The 17693-nt window shown below is 42.8% G+C and overlaps 1 protein-coding gene and 1 long non-coding RNA gene across 3 annotated transcripts in view; one reads left to right on the plus strand and one right to left on the minus strand.

Moving 5' to 3' along the window:
* LOC127526086 (uncharacterized) overlaps positions 1–17693 on the plus strand; it is a 289571-nt gene that overhangs the window by 160360 nt on the left and 111518 nt on the right. The window lies entirely within an intron of this gene.
* Positions 1–17693, minus strand: part of LOC127526081 (cholesterol 24-hydroxylase-like) — a 191937-nt gene that overhangs the window by 148811 nt on the left and 25433 nt on the right. Inside the window, exon 4 of one of the 2 annotated variants that reach the window (XM_051920167.1) lies at positions 13825–13898. The exons of the other annotated variant lie outside the window; for it this stretch is intronic. Coding sequence (XP_051776127.1) covers positions 13825–13898 — 74 coding nt within the window. The remainder of the gene's footprint in view (positions 1–13824; positions 13899–17693) is intronic. 2 annotated transcript variants of the gene reach the window in all.

Below are 17693 nucleotides of genomic sequence, written 5' to 3' on the forward strand. Positions count from 1 at the left end.
ACTCGCTGGCTTCTTATTGTTTCGGTCCCTTCTCAATTGTTTAATGAATTTTTTGTTCTTCGCTGTTTGCGGCTCCTCCTTCATTTGTCCCTACTGCGTTCACAGTCTTTTCACGTGATTACGTGGGAGGCGTGATGACATGACACTCAACTCCTCCTCCCACAGCCATCGAGCTGCTGTCCATTACAGTATATTGTGAAAAAAGAGGTTCCAGTTATGACCATTACGCGTTGAATTTCGAAATGAAACCTGCCTAACTTTTGTAAGTAAGCTGTAAGGAATCAGCCTGCCAAATTTCAGCCTTCCACCTACACGGGAAGTTGCAGAATTAGTGATGAGTCAGTCAGTCAGTCAGTCAGTCAGTCAGTCAGTCAGTGAGGGCTTTGCCTTTTATTAATTAGTATAGATTGCATTCCCTTCACTGCTGGCTAGAAACCTGGTGTGCAAACAAAAGCATAGCGTTTGTGAACAATTGGGATGATTTTTGGAAAAGGCCTGGATTTTTCAGAAGAGATGGTCTTCATCCTAACTGGAGGGGATCTTATGTATTATCCCAAAATATGGCAGCAAAACTGCCTGGTTGACTGATTAGAGCACCATCCAGGCCGCAGTCATGTGATCTTAAATCACAGGCTGTTGTTTATCCCACCTGTTACTTTCCTGAAGCTGTTACCCATAATCCTTGTCTTGGGGCATCCAGTAAATTTAGTCTTGATACAAACCTTAAATTAATTGATAACCAAAAAATAAGGTGTATAATTAGACCAAGGGATAAAACCAGACCCTCCACCAGGGGCATCTGTAATAGAAATTTACTACAAATTAAAACAAAAAGTATATCACCAATTCAGAAAGAAGCATACAGTTTTAAATGCTGCTTATTGAACATTCGCTCTCTTGGCACTAAAGCTGTTTTGGTAAATGATATTATATTAAGTACAAAATCTGATCTGTGCCTTCTCACCGAAACCTAGCTTAGTAAATGTGACACTGTCCCCCTAGCTGAGGCGTCACTAGATGGCTACTCGTTCCTTCCTAAGTCTAAAGATTTAGGTCGAGGAGGAAGTCTTGGAATAATTCATTGTAACAAAATGCAAATCACTTCTAAAAATTTAGGCAACTTTACATCCTTTGAGGTATTCATTTTAAATATTAAAACAGATTCCAACACAATTATAGTGCTAGTCTATAGACCACCAGGGCCGTATTCATTGTTCATGTCTGAATTTAGCAACCTTTTATCTGACTTGGCTATAAATTATGATCACGTAGTACTGATGGGAGATTTTAATGTACACATTGATGTGGAAACTGACACTTTTAGCAAATGTTTTACTTATTTGTTAAATTCAGTAGGATTTTGTCAGAATGTCAAAGGTCCAACTCATAATCATAACCACACATTAGATTTAATTATAACTTACAAAGTTGAAATTCAAAATTTAATTATTACTCCATTAAATGAAGTTATTTCCGATCATTACTTAATTACATTTGATTTAGTCCTCCCCTTGCCAACACACTCCCAGATTAAAACACAGACAGTGCGACATCTAGATTGTAATTCTGCTTCAAAATTTATAGATTCTTTGAGTAAGTCGAGTGTAATTGTGGAAAACCATTTAGATCAGTTAACATCAAATGTAAACACAGAAAACAATTTAGATGAGCTAACATCACATTATAATGTGACCTTGAGAGATGCTCTGGACACAGTGGCTCCCCTTAAAACAAAAGTGATCAAAGCACATAGAAACTCTCCCTGGTTTAACGGAAACACTCGAGCTCTTAAATCAGAGTGTCGAAAACTGGAGCGCAGATGGAGAACAACAAAGCTACATGTCTTTCAAATTGCATGGACAGAGAGTGTTAATAAATATAAAAAAGCCCTCTTTGAAGCTCAGTCAGAATATTATTCTACATTAATAGATAGCAATAATAAAAATCCTCGGGTACTGTTTAGAACAGTGGCTAAATTAACAAATGGAAATTCAGATCAACAGTGCAAAATACCAACAGACATTAGCAGTACAGACTTTATGAACTTCTTCAATGAGAAAATTAAAAATATATGATCCCAGATCTCTGCATCACAGTACAAACCAAATACTAGCTTAGCAGACCCTGTCTCACATTGCACTCAGCACTTTAGTAATTTTAATCCTGTAACTGAGCAGGAAGTATTAAGTTTAATTTCTAAAATGAAGCCCACTACTTGTTCCCTAGATCCAGTGCCAACAAAACTACTAAAAAGTGCAATGGATGTTCTTGCAGCGCCTATCCTAAACATTATCAATAGTTCATTATTGCATGGCACAGTACCTGATACACTAAAAGTGTCAGTCACTAAACCATTACTTAAAAAGTCAGACCTTGACCCACATATACTAAATAATTATAGGCCTATTTCAAATTTACCGTTTCTCTCTAAAATACTAGAAAAAGTAGTCGCCAGTCAGCTTCAGACACAGCTTATGCATTACAATTTATTTGAGAAATTCCAGTCTGGTTTTCGCACTGGTCATAGTACAGAAACGGCACTAACACGGGTTGTAAATGACATTCTGATATCCTCTGATGAAGGAAACTCCACTGTAATTATGTTGTTGGACTTAAGTGCAGCGTTTGACACCATCAACCATTCTATTTTACTGCACAGGCTAGAAAATGATGTTGGGCTTACAGGCACCGTGCTCGCTTGGTTTAGTTCTTACTTATCAAATCGATTCCAATATGTACAGAAATGTGCTGACAGTACTCCATCATTATACACAGAAGTTCAATATGGTGTCCCGCAGGGCTCAGTACTGGGACCTTTACTGTTTTCACTGTACATGTTTCCACTGGGATCTCTCATTAGGAAACATAATGTTAATTTTCACTCGTATGCAGATGACACCCAGTTATACCTTTCATTTAAATCAGATGAAGTTTCTCCAATGCTGTCTTTAATTAGTTGTGTTAGTGAATTAAAGGAGTGGATGAATAAGAACTACTTGTCTTTAAATACAGATAAAACAGAGATGTTAATTGTTGGAGGGAATGATGCTGATCACAACAATATTTTGTCATCATTTAACTCAGTGGAAATCCCAGTCAATTTTACTGAGTCAGCCCGCAATCTAGGAGTTATCTTTGACTCTAGCATATCATTTAAAGCGCATATTACAAAGTTGCCCAAAACATGTTTCTTCCATCTTAAAAATGTTAGGAAATTAAGGCGCTTTTTAAATAAACAGGATTCTGAGTAACTAATTCATGCATTTATCTCTAGTAGGATTGACTACTGCAATGCGGTGTTCACTGGATGTTCAAACTGTTCTTTATACAGCCTCCAGTTAATCCAAAATGCGGCTGCGAGAATTATTACAAGAACAAGAAAATACGAACACATAACTCCAGTTCTTAAATCCTTACACTGGCTCCCGGTTAAGTTTAGGGCAGATTTCAAAATCCTTCTTTTAACATATAAAGCTTTAAATGGTCGAGGTCCGGATTACTTGTCTGAACTTATCATGACTTACAAACCTGAGCGCACATTAAGATCTCAAGATGCCGGTCTGCTTATGATTCCAAGGATTAATAAAATAACAGTGGGGGGTCGAGCTTTTAGTTACAGGGCCCCTAAACTGTGGAATGGTCTGCCTGCTACTATAAGAGATGCCTCTTCGGTCTCAGCTTTTAAATCCCGGCTGAAGACTCACTACTTCAGTTTAGCATATCCTGACTAGAGCTGCTGATTAACTGTACAGACTGCATCTCTGTTGTTAGTCATTAGCACTTAAACATAAGTAACATGACAGTTATAATTGTATACTAACTCTCACTTATTCTGTTTTTCTTCTCGGTACTCAAATGTGGCACTTGGTGGCATGGCCCACCTGCCAAGTTTTTTTGCCTGCCTAAGGAAAAGTCATCCCAGATGGAGGATCACAGGAATCGTGGGAAAGAGGGGTCCTTTCATCGGATTGGCTGGCCCAGCACTGTTTCAGCCGTGGAATGGCCAAATGGGGGAGGCAGCTTGAAGGATGAGGTCTCCAGGACTCTACACAAATCCAAATCTTATTATGGGATATATCATCTACTGTTAAATTCTGCTATGTAATTCTAAAATTTATATTTTTTATTTTTTAGTATATTGAGGAATTGTTCTGTTCTGTTCTGTGTATTGTATTGTATTGACCCCCTTCTTTTGACACCCACTGCACGCCCAACCTACCTGGAAAGGGGTCTCTCTTTGAACTGCCTTTCCCAAGGTTTCTTCCATTTTTTCCCTACAAGGTTTTTTTGGGAGTTTTTCCTTGTCTTCTTAGAGAGTCAAGGCTGGGGGGCTGTCAAGAGGCAGGGCCTGTTAAAGCCCATTGCGGCACTTCCTGTGTGATTTTGGGCTATACAAAAATAAACTGTATTGTATTGTATTGTATTTATGCAGCCTCCCCAGCACACCACCACGTAGAAGAGGGTGCTCGCCACAACCATCTTATAGAACATCAGCAGCATGTTATTGCAGATGTTGAAGGACGCCAGCCTTCTAAGGAAGTATAGCCGGCTCTGTCCTTTCTTACACAGAGCATCAGTATTGGCAGTCCAGTCCAATTTATCTCCATGTTATATATGTATTGAACATGTTAATTAGTGACTACTGATACCGTTAAGGTGAATTTCACAATTTAAATTATGTTTGAAATAATAACACAAGCATTGGCCATTTTGTTATAATTCACAGTAAAATCAACATAACACATTTTAGTTTCACATATGTTTCTTATTCTGTTGCTTGCTCTTCTTTTGTTGGTTTGTACCAGTGTGTTTATTGTCATTTTCATTTTGGTTGTCCATTTTAATTTGGGTTTTAAGGTTTTCACACTTCATGTTAGTTGAACCTTGTAACAGCTGACCCCTTACCCAGCCGGCAGTTACACCTCCAAGACCTGTGGCCTGGATAATTTACTGAGTTTGAATCTAACTATCAAGCCGTACCTCTAACAAATTAAACTTTTCCCCACAATCGACGGTGTAAATATAAGCACACAAAAGCAGATATGTAAAATTAAATGATTAATTATATTAAATGAAATAACAAGACAAATGCAAAATAAAAATATATACATATATAAATATAAATATCCCTCCATCACAGCAATAACGAGACACCACCATATATAAATACAACAAACCCTCCCTTGCCCCTGTAACATATAACAAACAACGAACAACAATGAATGAATGATATACGGAATGAAAGATCGTGAATTTGAGTCTGGTTATAAAAACTGTCCTGAATACGGATGACTGAACTAGAAATAAATGAGTCGTTTGATTTTCCCGGCAATTGGAGCAACCTCACTGTGATTCCTCAGCGTGTGGTGGATGACGATCCGACCCCGGGGTCTCTGTAGATGAGGGATGGAAGACAGTCCGGCAAAATGAAAAACAAACTGGTGTGAAGGCGCGATGTGAAAAACAGCAGGTAAGTTGAATCCGTGGTTGAAAAAATGGTCTCCTTTCTTCTCTTCTCCCTTCTCCCTCCTGATTGCTTAAATAGTCCTGTGACGGCTGTAATTGGTTAATAGTGAACAGGTGTTTTCCAGGTTTGGGGTTGCGGTCTCCTTCCATCATCCGTCCCCCTTTATGGGGACGGCATTCGCTGATACACACATAAACAGCAAATGGGACAATGGAAACAAGACGCACTCAGTACTAACATTTGATAACACTATAAACTATGTAGCCCCGCTACAACCTAATGTGTTATTTATTTATTTATTTGTATTTCTTGTTGGTTTTGAATAAATCTACTACTGTCCTGAATAAGCCCCCAATCTTTTTCTTCTTCTTCTGGCTGCTCTCATTAGGGGTTGCCACAGCGGATCATCTTCTTCCATATTTTTCTGTCCTCTTCATCTTGTTCTGTCACATTCATCACCTTCATATCCTCTCTCAGCACATCCATAATCCTCCTCTTAGGCCTTCCTCTTTATCTCTTGCCTGGCAGCTGTATCCTTAGCATCTTTCTCCCAATATACTCAGCATCTCTCCTCTGCACATGTCCAAACCAGAATAAGCCTCCAATATCACAGGTATAAAAAATTTGAACGTGAGAGTCAGTAGGCTTTGCACACTGAGAACCAAGTAACCCGAACTATTCTACTATATTTTAATAATTATTTACCGCTCTGATGCTGATCTTTCTGATCATAAAATAAGTTATTACGATAGCAATTAACGAGAAGAATTCATAACTAATTGCAGAATTATGGTATTTGAGGGTTCCTCTAGAGTGCCTCTTTCTCCTGCACGATTTGTCTCAAAAACTAATCCGCATTTTGCCATGACAGTGTCACGCACGCGCGCATGGGGAGTCGCAGAACGACCCAGGTAAGAGCGCGAAAACCGAAAGCCATGGGACGGGCAGGCAGCTAACCTTATTTTCTTTATCTTTCCCAGAAAGAAGGAAACGACGACACCCTGAATCACCTCCTGCTAATCCAGTTCCACAACTTACTTCCCTCTGATGACGTCAGTATCCCAGACTGCACCACTTCTCGTTACCCAGCATTCCTCTGTTCAATTCCGGTCCCCTCTATAAATGTTCCCCCATCAACCCACATGGTTGTTAGCAGTTAACCCAGTGAATGTACTTGGACTGTATAACCTGAATTGCATCTTCTTTACAGTATACGGGGCCGGAAAACCCCAAACCTTTATGCTCTTGTGTGTCTTTATTTTACAGTGGCGTAGTCGGCAGGATACTAAATCGTCCGAAAATGACCGAAGGACAGGATCTGAACGCCGTATTAACGACTCTGGCAACCCAACTACAGCAGCTGCAGGTAGAACATGCTGCAACGCAGCGACAACTGGCAGAAACCACCGCTAGGCTTGACTCACCTGATGCGGTAAGACCAGAGCCTGCACGGCCCCCGCCTCCGCCTATTGTCCCGCTTTCGGAGGCGGATGATATAGAATCATACCTGGGAATCTTTGAGAGGACTGCCTCTCGGAACCAGTGGCCGCGATCGGACTGGGCATCCATCTTAGCGCCGTACTTGAAGGGCGCTGCGCAGCGGGCTTATTACGATCTCCCTGAGGAGGAGGCCGCAAGTTATGACAATCTTAAACCTGAAATCCTAAGCCGCTACGGAGTCACGCCAGATCAGCAGGCGAGTGAGTGGAGGCTGTGGCGCTTTAATCCTGAAGGCCCGGCCAGAGCGCAAGCCTTTTAGTTCTGGGGCAAGATGGGCTGCTGGCTACGGCCAGAAGGGCCCCACGCTCGCAAGGTCGTGGAACAGGTGGCGTGCGAAGGCCTCATAAATGCCATGCCAGATTATCTCGCCCAGCAGGTCCGGCGACATCCTTACAAGGATATGAAAGGCCTCCTAGAGGTCTTAGAGCGTCAGCTCGCGGTTCACCGATCCGGGGGGACGGAACGGCCGGCTCGTGGTGCCCGACAGGGACGCGTTAGCCACCCTGAGCCCAGCCGCCGCGCGGCGGAAGCACCAGCAAAGCCCCAGGAGAAGCCGGCCCCGCCGCGCTGTTTCAAGTGCGGGGAGCTCGGCCACATCTTACCAGCCTGTCCCTTATATGTCGAGTCAATGGATTGCAGCGTGGCCCTGAAAGAAAGGTATAGTGCTTTGTCGCATCCCTTGGCTGTTCCGAATGTGGGAGTGGTTTTGGTAAATGGATACTCGGTGAGGGCTTTGTTTGATTCCGGGAGCAATATCTCTATTGTTGCTTGCCATTATGTCTTGCCGCGACAGTGGATAAGTCAACGCTTAAAAGTTACCTGTGTGCACGGGGAGACCAGGGCGTATAGAGCCGCGAAATGTTTTATTGCTTGGAAGGGTGCGGTGATTCAACTGGCGGTTGCTGTTCTCCCGGAACCCCCCTTCCCAGTAATATTGGGGCACGACTGGTCAAAGATTAATTGCGGCAAGACGGAATCCACTCCTAGTAATAACTTGGGTCTGGCTGTGAGTAAACCAAAGAAACTCGCTGCGACTCCCACGCCGTGCCATGCGGCAAACACTGATGACGTAGGTCGGCCGGGGGAAGGTGCTCAGGTGACGGACCCTGGCCCGGAACCTCCGGGTGAGGGCCCGAGCCGGAGCACCAACCCCTATTCAGTGACGGACGACCCACTAAGCCGGGTGGAGCTGCAATATAGGGCTACACCGGCTTCTTTCAAACGTGAGCAGTGGAATGATGATTCCCTAAAGTTTGCCAGAAATGCTGTTGTTACTGTGAATGGCCATTTGTCAAGTGATCCCACACCACCGGAGCACTACTTTATTCTTGAGAACGATCTGTTGTATCGAGTCGCGACTCACGACTGTTGCTAGTTCCGCGGACCTACCGGCGGGAGGTCTGTGAACTAGCGCATGCCCATCTCTTAGGCGCCCATTTAGGGGCAGAAAAAACGTTGGAGAGCTTAAAGCTCAGATTTTATTGGCCCGGTATTAACGAGGAGGTCCGACGTTTCTGTCAATCCTGCCCTGACTGTCAGATTCGCCAGATCCCTAGAAGGGCTCGAGCTCCTCTCGTGCCAATACCCCTTGTCGATATCCCCTTCGAAAGGATAGGGGTAGACATAGTGGGTCCCCTGGAGCCTTCAAGCCGCGGCCATAAGTATATATTGGTTACGGTAGACTACGCGACTCGCTACCCAGAGGCGGTTCCATTGCGCTCCGCTACAACTAAAACAATCGCACGGGAACTAGTACTTTTCTTTTCCAGAGTGGGAATACCCAAAGAAGTCCTCACGGACCAGGGTACTCCCTTTACTTCGGATACGTTTAGGGAGGTGGCCAAGTTACTGTGAATAAAGCATCTTAAAACATCTGTTTATCATCCCCAGACCGACAGATTAGTCGAGCGGTTTAATCAGACCCTTAAACAGATGCTACGCAAGGTAGTCAGCGCGGACGGTAGGAACTGGGATCAGCTTTTGCCCCTCGTCCTTTTTGCATATCGGGAGGTACCCCAAGCTTCCACGGGCTTTTCTCCATTTGAGTTATTATATGGACGCCAACCCCGGGGACTATTGGACATAGTGAAGGAAGGATGGGAGGAAGAAACCCTTCCTTCTACAAACGTAGTGGAATATATTGCGCAACTGCGTGATAGGTTAGCCCACATCAGGCCTATTCTTAAAGATCACCTGACTCGTGCTCAAGCAGCGCAGGCGCGTTGCTACAATAAAAACTCCACCCTCAGGGAATTCCAGCCTGGGGATCGGGTGATGGTGCTCGTACCATCCTCCCACTCTAAATTATTGGCTCATTGGCTAGGGCCTTACCAGGCTATAGAAAGAAAGGGGCTGGTCGATTATTTGGTCCAACAACCAAACCGTCGTCCACGCGAAAGGGTTTATCATGTGAACTTGTTGAAGCCGTGGAGAGTTCGGGAAGAGGCCCCGATCTCCGGTACAACCCTCACCCTATTCTCAAAAAAAATGCCACTTAACCTCGGACCGGATTTATCCTCGTCCCAACGCCAGGAGTTGGAACAAGCAATACTGGCAGTCCCCGAGGTGGTAAGCGAGACTCCGGGCCGCACCGCGCTGATTGAGCACGACATCAGTACGAATCCCGGGGTGGTAGTCAGGGAAAGGCCCTATCGCCTCCCGGAGGCAAAGCGTGCGGAGGTCGAACTCGAGATCCAGCGGATGTTGGACTTGGATGTTATTGAGGAAAGTCACAGCCCGTGGTCCAGTCCTATCGTCCTCGTCTCTAAGCCCGATGGCTCCTGGAGGTTCTGTAACGACTTTAGACGTCTGAATCAGGTCTCCAAGTTTGATGCCTACCCTATGCCCCGGATAGACGACCTTATTGAGCGACTGGGTACGGCTCAATACTTGACTTCTCTTGATATGACCAAAGGGTACTGGCAAATTCCCTTAACGGCATCCGCAAAGGAGAAAACCGCCTTCAGTACTCCTAGTGGACATTGGCACTATAAGGTTCTCCCATTTGGGCTGCACGGGGCACCTGCGACTTTCCAACGTCTGGTCGATAGAGTGCTACGGCCCCACCAGTCCTATTGTGCCGCCTATCTGGATGACGTCGTCATCTATTCCGACACCTGGGAGGAACATATTGTGCAGGTGTATGCTGTCCTGGCCACATTAGCGAAAGCAGGTCTCCGCATAAACCCTCGGAAGTGTTTTTTTGGTTTAAAGGAGGCCAAATATTTAGGCTACCTAGTGGGGCAGGGACAGGTGAAACCGCAATGTTCCAAAATCAAAGACATCCTGGAATGGCCCCGTCCGAGTACCAAGAGACAGGTGCAGGCTTTCTTGGGGTTGGCGTGGTACTACCGCCGGTTTGTGCCCCGTTTCTCTGAGAGGGCAGCACCCTTGACTAACCTGATAAGAAAGGGGGCTCCTTTGTATGTGGTATGGGATCCTACAGCTGACAGAGCATTTCGTGACTTAAAAGCGGCCCTTACCTCGGCACCTGTCTTAAACACACCTGATTTTTCACTTCCTTTTCTTCTCCAGACTGATGCTTCGGACAGAGGCCTGGGGGCAGTGCTGAGCCAGAGCATCGATGGTGTCGAGCACCCCGTTTTTTACCTGAGCCGGAAACTGTTGGACCGGGAGACCAGGTATGCGGCAGTGGAGAGGGAAGCCCTCGCCATCAAGTGGGCGGTTACACATCTGAGGTACTACCTGCTGGGTCGGGAGTTCACCCTTATGACAGACCACGCGGCCCTACAGTGGATGGCATTGCACAGGGAGTCGAATCCCCGAGTCACCAGGTGGTTTTTGGACCTTCAGCCTTACAAGTTTACCGTCACTTATAGGCGGGGTAACCTTCAGGCCAATGCCGATGCCCTCTCCCGGGTTCACGACCTCTCGGTCCGGTCCGCCCGCCCCGATGGGGCTGGGCTGAGGGGGGGGCCCTGTCACGCACGCGCACATGGGGAGTCGCAGAACGACCCGGATAAGAGCGCGAAAACCGAAAGCCATGGGACGGGCAGGCAGCTAACCTTATTTTCTTTATCTTTCCCAGAAAGAAGGAAACGACGACACCCTGAATCACCTCCCGCTAATCCAGTTCCACAACTTACTTCCCTCTGAAGACGTCAGTATCCCAGACTGCACCACTCCTCGTTACCCAGCATTCCTCTGTTCAATTCCGGTCCCCTCTATAAATGTTCCCCCATCAACCCACATGGTTGTTAGCAGTTAACCCAGTGAATGTACTTGGACTGTATAACCTGAATTGCATCTTCTTTACAGTATACGGGGTCGGAAAACCCCAAACCTTTATGCTCTTGTGTGTCTTTATTTTACAACAGGCTTAACTTTCAAGTTTGGTATTTTTCCGTCCTCAAGAAACTGTGCCACACAGACACACACCCATCATCGACATAGCGATGTTTTTGGTGTCAGAGGACCTTAAAACATTTGAGATCCATCGAAAACGGGAGACTGAATTTTTTGACAAATCTAAAACTTTCACTCTTCAACACAGACAACAGGTTATGGTGGGAGAGGGTGCAAAGCAAAAAAGTGATCAAGCAGTGGCCTCTTGGAGTATGTTTATGAAGAAAAGTTTGTATGCCTCTTTTTCAATTTCTGTATGTATAAAAGTAGATTTTACATCAGTTACAGGTTTTATAAATTCCAGTTTGTCAGATGATTTTGACACAAGTCCAAGGAATTTAAGATCAAATCTCTTTGTATAATCATTTTATAAATGTGTCCTCTGGTTTATGTCCACAGTCTGACTACATGACGTTAGGGGAAATAGTGAGAATCAATAATCCCAGTATGACTTTTGCCCTGAAGATAAACTGGTGTCCCATCCACAGTCGGTCACATACCCACTACAGGCCAATTTACAGTTGCCATTTCACCTAACGTATACATGGGTTCAAAACCAAATATCACCCACACAGACATGGAGAGGGTAATGCAAACTCCTCACATGGCAGTGTAGCTCAAGCTGGGATTCAGGTACCAGCACTAAAAAAATTATCCTTGTACCAAACACAAGACAAGGTATAATAGTCTGAATAAAAAATAACTGTAGATGCATGCATGGATGGACAAAGAGATCCTACTCTGCTGGGCCCCTGAGCAAGGCCCTTAACCTGTAATTGCTCCAGGGGCGCTGTACAATGGCTGACCCTGCGCTCTGACCCCAGGGGGTATGCGAACACTAACAAATTCCTAATACAAGAAATTGTATAAGGCGAAATAAAGAACAACAAAAAAAAAAGTTGTCATGTACTCACTAAATTTGATATGCTCCATGATTTTCAGCCATGCAAACTGACATGGTCTGGCAATGAGATCAGTAACTTCATTCAGCAAGTCTGACACACCCCATGACTAGAAGTCCTCTGTTTTGAATGTCTTATGCGAGTCTATAAGGGTACATGGTTACTGTGCACATTATAACAATAGAAGGTCAGTTCTGACATAAGACAGAATTGAGAAGCCAGAACGTGCCAGAATGGCCGGATTTAATATTCACTCTCCAGGCTCATCTCCTCTGCCTTGGCTGTTCTGTAATAAGCATATCAATAAGCAGATTTCTAATCAGTTTTCACTTCTGTCTAAAAAGGACAATAGCCTGCTTACAAAAAATAGTTTGTCTGTGCATCTTTTTGATAAGGTTAAAACATGGAAGTATGAACACTGTGTCGCTCATTAGTGACAGTCTGCAAACAAAACAGTGGCCTTTCTAATTGGTCACACATATTGAAAGCTTATTTTATGCAGCAGAATGCTCAAAACTTGATGTGATACGAATGTGCAGTGAGTCTGGCAACTTTTTGGTTATTATGCAGACAACAGACACTGCCTGTGTTTCACAATCAACAATATTACACTTTTTATGTCGTGTGCTGGGGGTGCGACTCTCTGTTTCTGTGATTTTATTAGCTTTGACTAGGAATCCAGATTATTAACACACCACTCTTGATTTACTAGCTGACACTTAACAGATATACAGTACACATTAGTGTCATAGACCACTGCACAAAGCCTTTAGATTTATATTGATCTACAATATGTTTTGGTTGTATTTATGACATTTGTGTAACATGGGAGGCAGCTAAAGGGCTTGAATGAGAGTAATTCCGAGCCAGACCGGGAGGTAGCGGAGTGCACTGACTCTTTCTCTCGCTTTTCTATAGACCGTTCACAGGAAATTCCACCTGACCCTGATGATGTCATTCCTGGTTCCGGCCCCTTGGACGTCACTTCCGGGTACGAGCCTATAGATGAAGACCTTTCCAGTTCCTGCCCCTTTGATGTCACTTCCTATACTGAACTTTAAAGCCGCCACCTTTCGTTTATCCCCTCAGTTCAGTTCTGGACTCTAATCTATACACATCAGTACAAACCTTTAGACCATTTTGCAGCCAGGGAATAAAATACGGATTGTTGCCCCAAAACTTTGTGTGTTTTCTTTGATTTTGTGACAACATACATAAATGTAAAAACAATGATTTTACACTTAGTGAAAACACTTAATATAATTTTGCAACAGTGTGAAAGAAATCCTTCCATATGTCGTAAGATGATAGATTATTACAAGATATGACAATCTATTAACTTGGAATAAAAATAATTAAGTAAGAATATACAAGAAACATAATATTTTAACACTGAAATGCAGCAAATACCAAAAAAGTGGAGAAAAGGTACTGAAAATGAGTTTATAACAGACAAAAACTCAAGATCATTCAGTTCTCAAAACTTGTGTATGTCTGACCTGGTGACTTTTGAGTACTGAAATGTTCAATTAAAGCAGCGCACAACAAATATACATTTATCTGACATTCCTATAAACTAGTGATGCCTACCTCTGTCGGAACAAAGAAAACAGAAGCTTGTAACCGTATGGGTCCTTTGTATACTTCTGTGACATCAGAAGCTCCTAAACAAAGGAAAACAACATTACACACAAAATGAATAAAATATGAATTTAACAGAAACAGGAATTCATAGAATTTATAATAACACATTCTAGCTATGAATTTGTTTTCGAAGAATATAAATAGTTACCAAATAAAAAAGAAAAAACATAACTCTGAATAGATAAGCAGATTTCAGGAAACAGCACTACGGTGCAGCAAGAACCAAATAATCAAAGCTGGGTGTCTGTCACCAAGTGTTAAATCAGAAACAACAATGGTGGATCAGAGAGGCCTGCTGATATGCTAAGTTTATGAATCAGGGCATCCCTGAGGTTTTGATTAGTGGTGCTGAGAGTGAGCTACTATTGGGATAAGAAGGGAAAATCAACATTATTTCGGGAGCTTTTTTCTGATTTATGTGTGATATTTTTTTATTATATGATGTTGCTAAACATTTAAAAAAAACTTTACACATTCCCATATATAAAAATAATATGGTCTGATCATGATATACAATACCACAAATTCATTTTTCTTTCCTGACCCTCCTAACTAATATGCAGAAATTTATTGCGCAAGATCCTTCTTTAATCTATAATAATAAAAGGCAAAGCCCTCACTGACTGACTCACTCACTGACTGACTGACTGACTCATCACTAATTGTCCAACTTCCCGTGTAGGTGGAAGGCTGAAATTTGGCAGGCTCATTCCTTACAGCTTACTTACAAAAGTTAGGCAGGTTTCATTTCGAAATTCAAAGCGTAACGGTCATAACTGGAACCTCTTTTTTGGCCATATACAGTAATGGACTGCAACTCATTGGCCGTGGGAGGCGGGGTTGCGTATCGCGTCATCACGCCTCCCACGTAATCACGTGAACTGACTGTGAAGGAGAAAGAACGGCCTTATATGGCATTCGTTTATAAAACAGCGGACAGGCGACGTCAGCGCAAGAGGCGAAGCCACAGTTTAAAAAGGTTTACTTTTCTTCTTAATAAAAATTTTAAAGTAGTACTTCGCCACTGCGAAGCGCGGGTATTTTGATATATATCAAAATATATCGCGTCATCATGCCTCCCACGTAAGCACGTGAACTGACCGGCTCACGTGAAGTGACTGAACGCAGCAGGAGTGATCACTTCGATGAATCAAACCTGTTCAAAAAACACATTACACAATTGATAAGGTACGAAAACATAATGAAAAAAAGCACGGTATAAACCGTAACTTTAAATTAAGTTTATAGAAACGCTCCCGCTACCGTTTGCAATACCATATTAGCCCCTGCGAAGCGCGGGGATTTTGCTATATATATTAAACTATTTCAACCATTCTATGATCTGCTTCTCGCAACTGAAAGAGGGCACTGTGGCAGAAGTTAGCCGGCTTGCTGACCAACCACAAGCGTTACCTGGTAGGTAACCACCCATACAATCAGATCGTGAATCAGACTACGAATGCCTGCAATGTAATTACCCCGATCTACATGCTGTCAAATGAACGAACCACACGCCGTGGCACAACGTTAGGGGCTTCGCCTCTACGTCCAAGGTTCAATTCCCGTAAGGAAGTGAAGTGAGTGTGTACGCCTGATGAGCCCACAATTATGGCGAAACACGTGTCGCGTACTATGCATCTTCAAAGCACGGTGTAAACCGTAAGTTTAAATTGAGTTTATAGAAACGCTCCAGCTGCCGTTTGCAATACCATATTCGCGAGATACAAGTTTAACGAGAAGACACGAGGTATAAACGAGACTTTGTAACAGAGCTCAAATTGCTGGAGCGAGAAACTTTTAACTGCCGGGTCATGTCGCGTGTTCTCGGGTAGGTACACCAAAAAATGTATACATTTATGCATGTAATGGGCAAACAAAAAATGTACTATACCCGAAAGCACTGCAGTAGTACTCAATGTATCTTTACTTCTTAAATGTTAATGTTTTACTGTTTAATAATTTATACGCTTCTTATATGTTGTTCAAATTCTTTTATCAAAATACCAGTAACAGCGCACTGCACGATAACGTGGAGTGAATACACTTCACATGACCATTCATGTTATTTATCCTCTTTCTCTGTACGTTTACCATTCGTTTGCTCAGAGGTTGATGCACTTGCTGCTTAATGAGCAGCTCTTCACCCTAGCGTCCCGCTGCTTCTCTTCTTTCGTCGGCATCTTTTCCCATTAAAACTGATTAAGTTAGTTTTTGTGTTGCGATAACTTAGTACGGTGCGCACACCTGTGAGTTGATTCTACAATAAAATAAAATAAAGATAAAAAGAGTAATAAAATCATCACCCTGAAAGCGAATAGTACACGTGACGTAGTATATGTGTACCAAATTTCAAGTCAATAGATGAAACGGTTTGTGAGCTACAGGTGATTTAAAATCCTGGACAGACAAACGAATAGCCACGGTAGCGTATTATAGAAGAAAATTTTACTGTTTAATTTATATTTATATGCAATGTGCTTCTTATATATTAGTTCATATTCTCATATGATAATGATGTTAATGTTGTTTATATTGATTTCTATGTTATTGTAAGTGCTCTTTATTTGTGGAAAAATAAATTTGGCAATTAACAAACTTATTTTATACATACATTTTATTTTTTTTTCTTGCACTCAGTGAGCGAAGCCACTGGGTAATCAGCTATATGTGTATATATATGTAGATATGTATATATATGTGTACAGTAATCCCTCGCTATATCGCGCTTCGCCTTTCGCGGCTTCACTCCATCGCGGATTTTATATGTAAGCATATTTAAATATATATCGCGGATTTTTCGCTGCTTCGCGGGTTTCTGCGGACAATGGGTCTTTTAATTTCTGGTACATGCTTCCTCAGTTGGTTTGCCCAGTTGATTTCATACAAGGGACGCTATTGGCAGATGGCTGAGAAGCTACACAACTTACTTTTCTTTCTCTCTCTCTTGCGCTGACTATCTGTGATCCTGACGTAGGGGGTGTGAGCAGGGGGGCTGTTCGCACACCTAGACGATAAGGACACTCGTCTAAAAATGCTGAAAGATTATCTTCACGTTGCTACCTTCTGTGTGCAGCTTTTAAGTATGCTGCACGGTGCTTCACATACTTAAAAGCTCAAAGGGCACGTATTGATTTTTTTATCTGTCTCTCTCTATATCTCTCTAACTCTCTCTCTCTCTGTCTGCTCCTGACGGAGGGGGTGTGAGCTGCCTCCTTCAACAGCTTTGTGCCGCAGTGCTTCGCATACTTACAAGCCAAACAGCACTATTGAATTGTTTGCTCCTTTGAAGAGGAAGATATGTTTGCATTCTTTTAATTGTGAGACTGAACTGTCATCTCTGTCTTGTCATGGAGCACAGTTTAAACTTTTGAAAAAGAGACAAATGTTTGTTTGCAGTGTTTGAATAACGTTCCTGTCTCTCTACAACCTCCTGTGTTATTGCGCAAATCTGTGACCCAAGCATGACAATATAAAAATAACCATATAAACATATGGTTTCTACTTCGCGGATTTTCTTATTTCGCGGGTGGCTCTGGAACGCAACCCCCGCGATGGAGGAGGGATTACTGTATATATATGTATATATATGTAGATAGATAGATAGATACTTTATTAATCCCAATGGGAAATTCACAAAGGCGAGTCTTGGCATGTAAAACTCCATGCCCACGTTGTAAAAGTAAGTGTGTCCAGGGAACGAATCCACATAAAATAAATTAATACGATAAAGTAATAGGAGTGATCAATAAATAAAAATAGAAATAGAAAAATAAAAGTAAAAAATAAAAGTAGAAAAGTACACATACAGTCATGCA

The sequence above is a fragment of the Erpetoichthys calabaricus genome, chromosome 16 (assembly GCF_900747795.2).
Source record: "Erpetoichthys calabaricus chromosome 16, fErpCal1.3, whole genome shotgun sequence".
Lineage (NCBI taxonomy): Eukaryota > Metazoa > Chordata > Cladistia > Polypteriformes > Polypteridae > Erpetoichthys > Erpetoichthys calabaricus.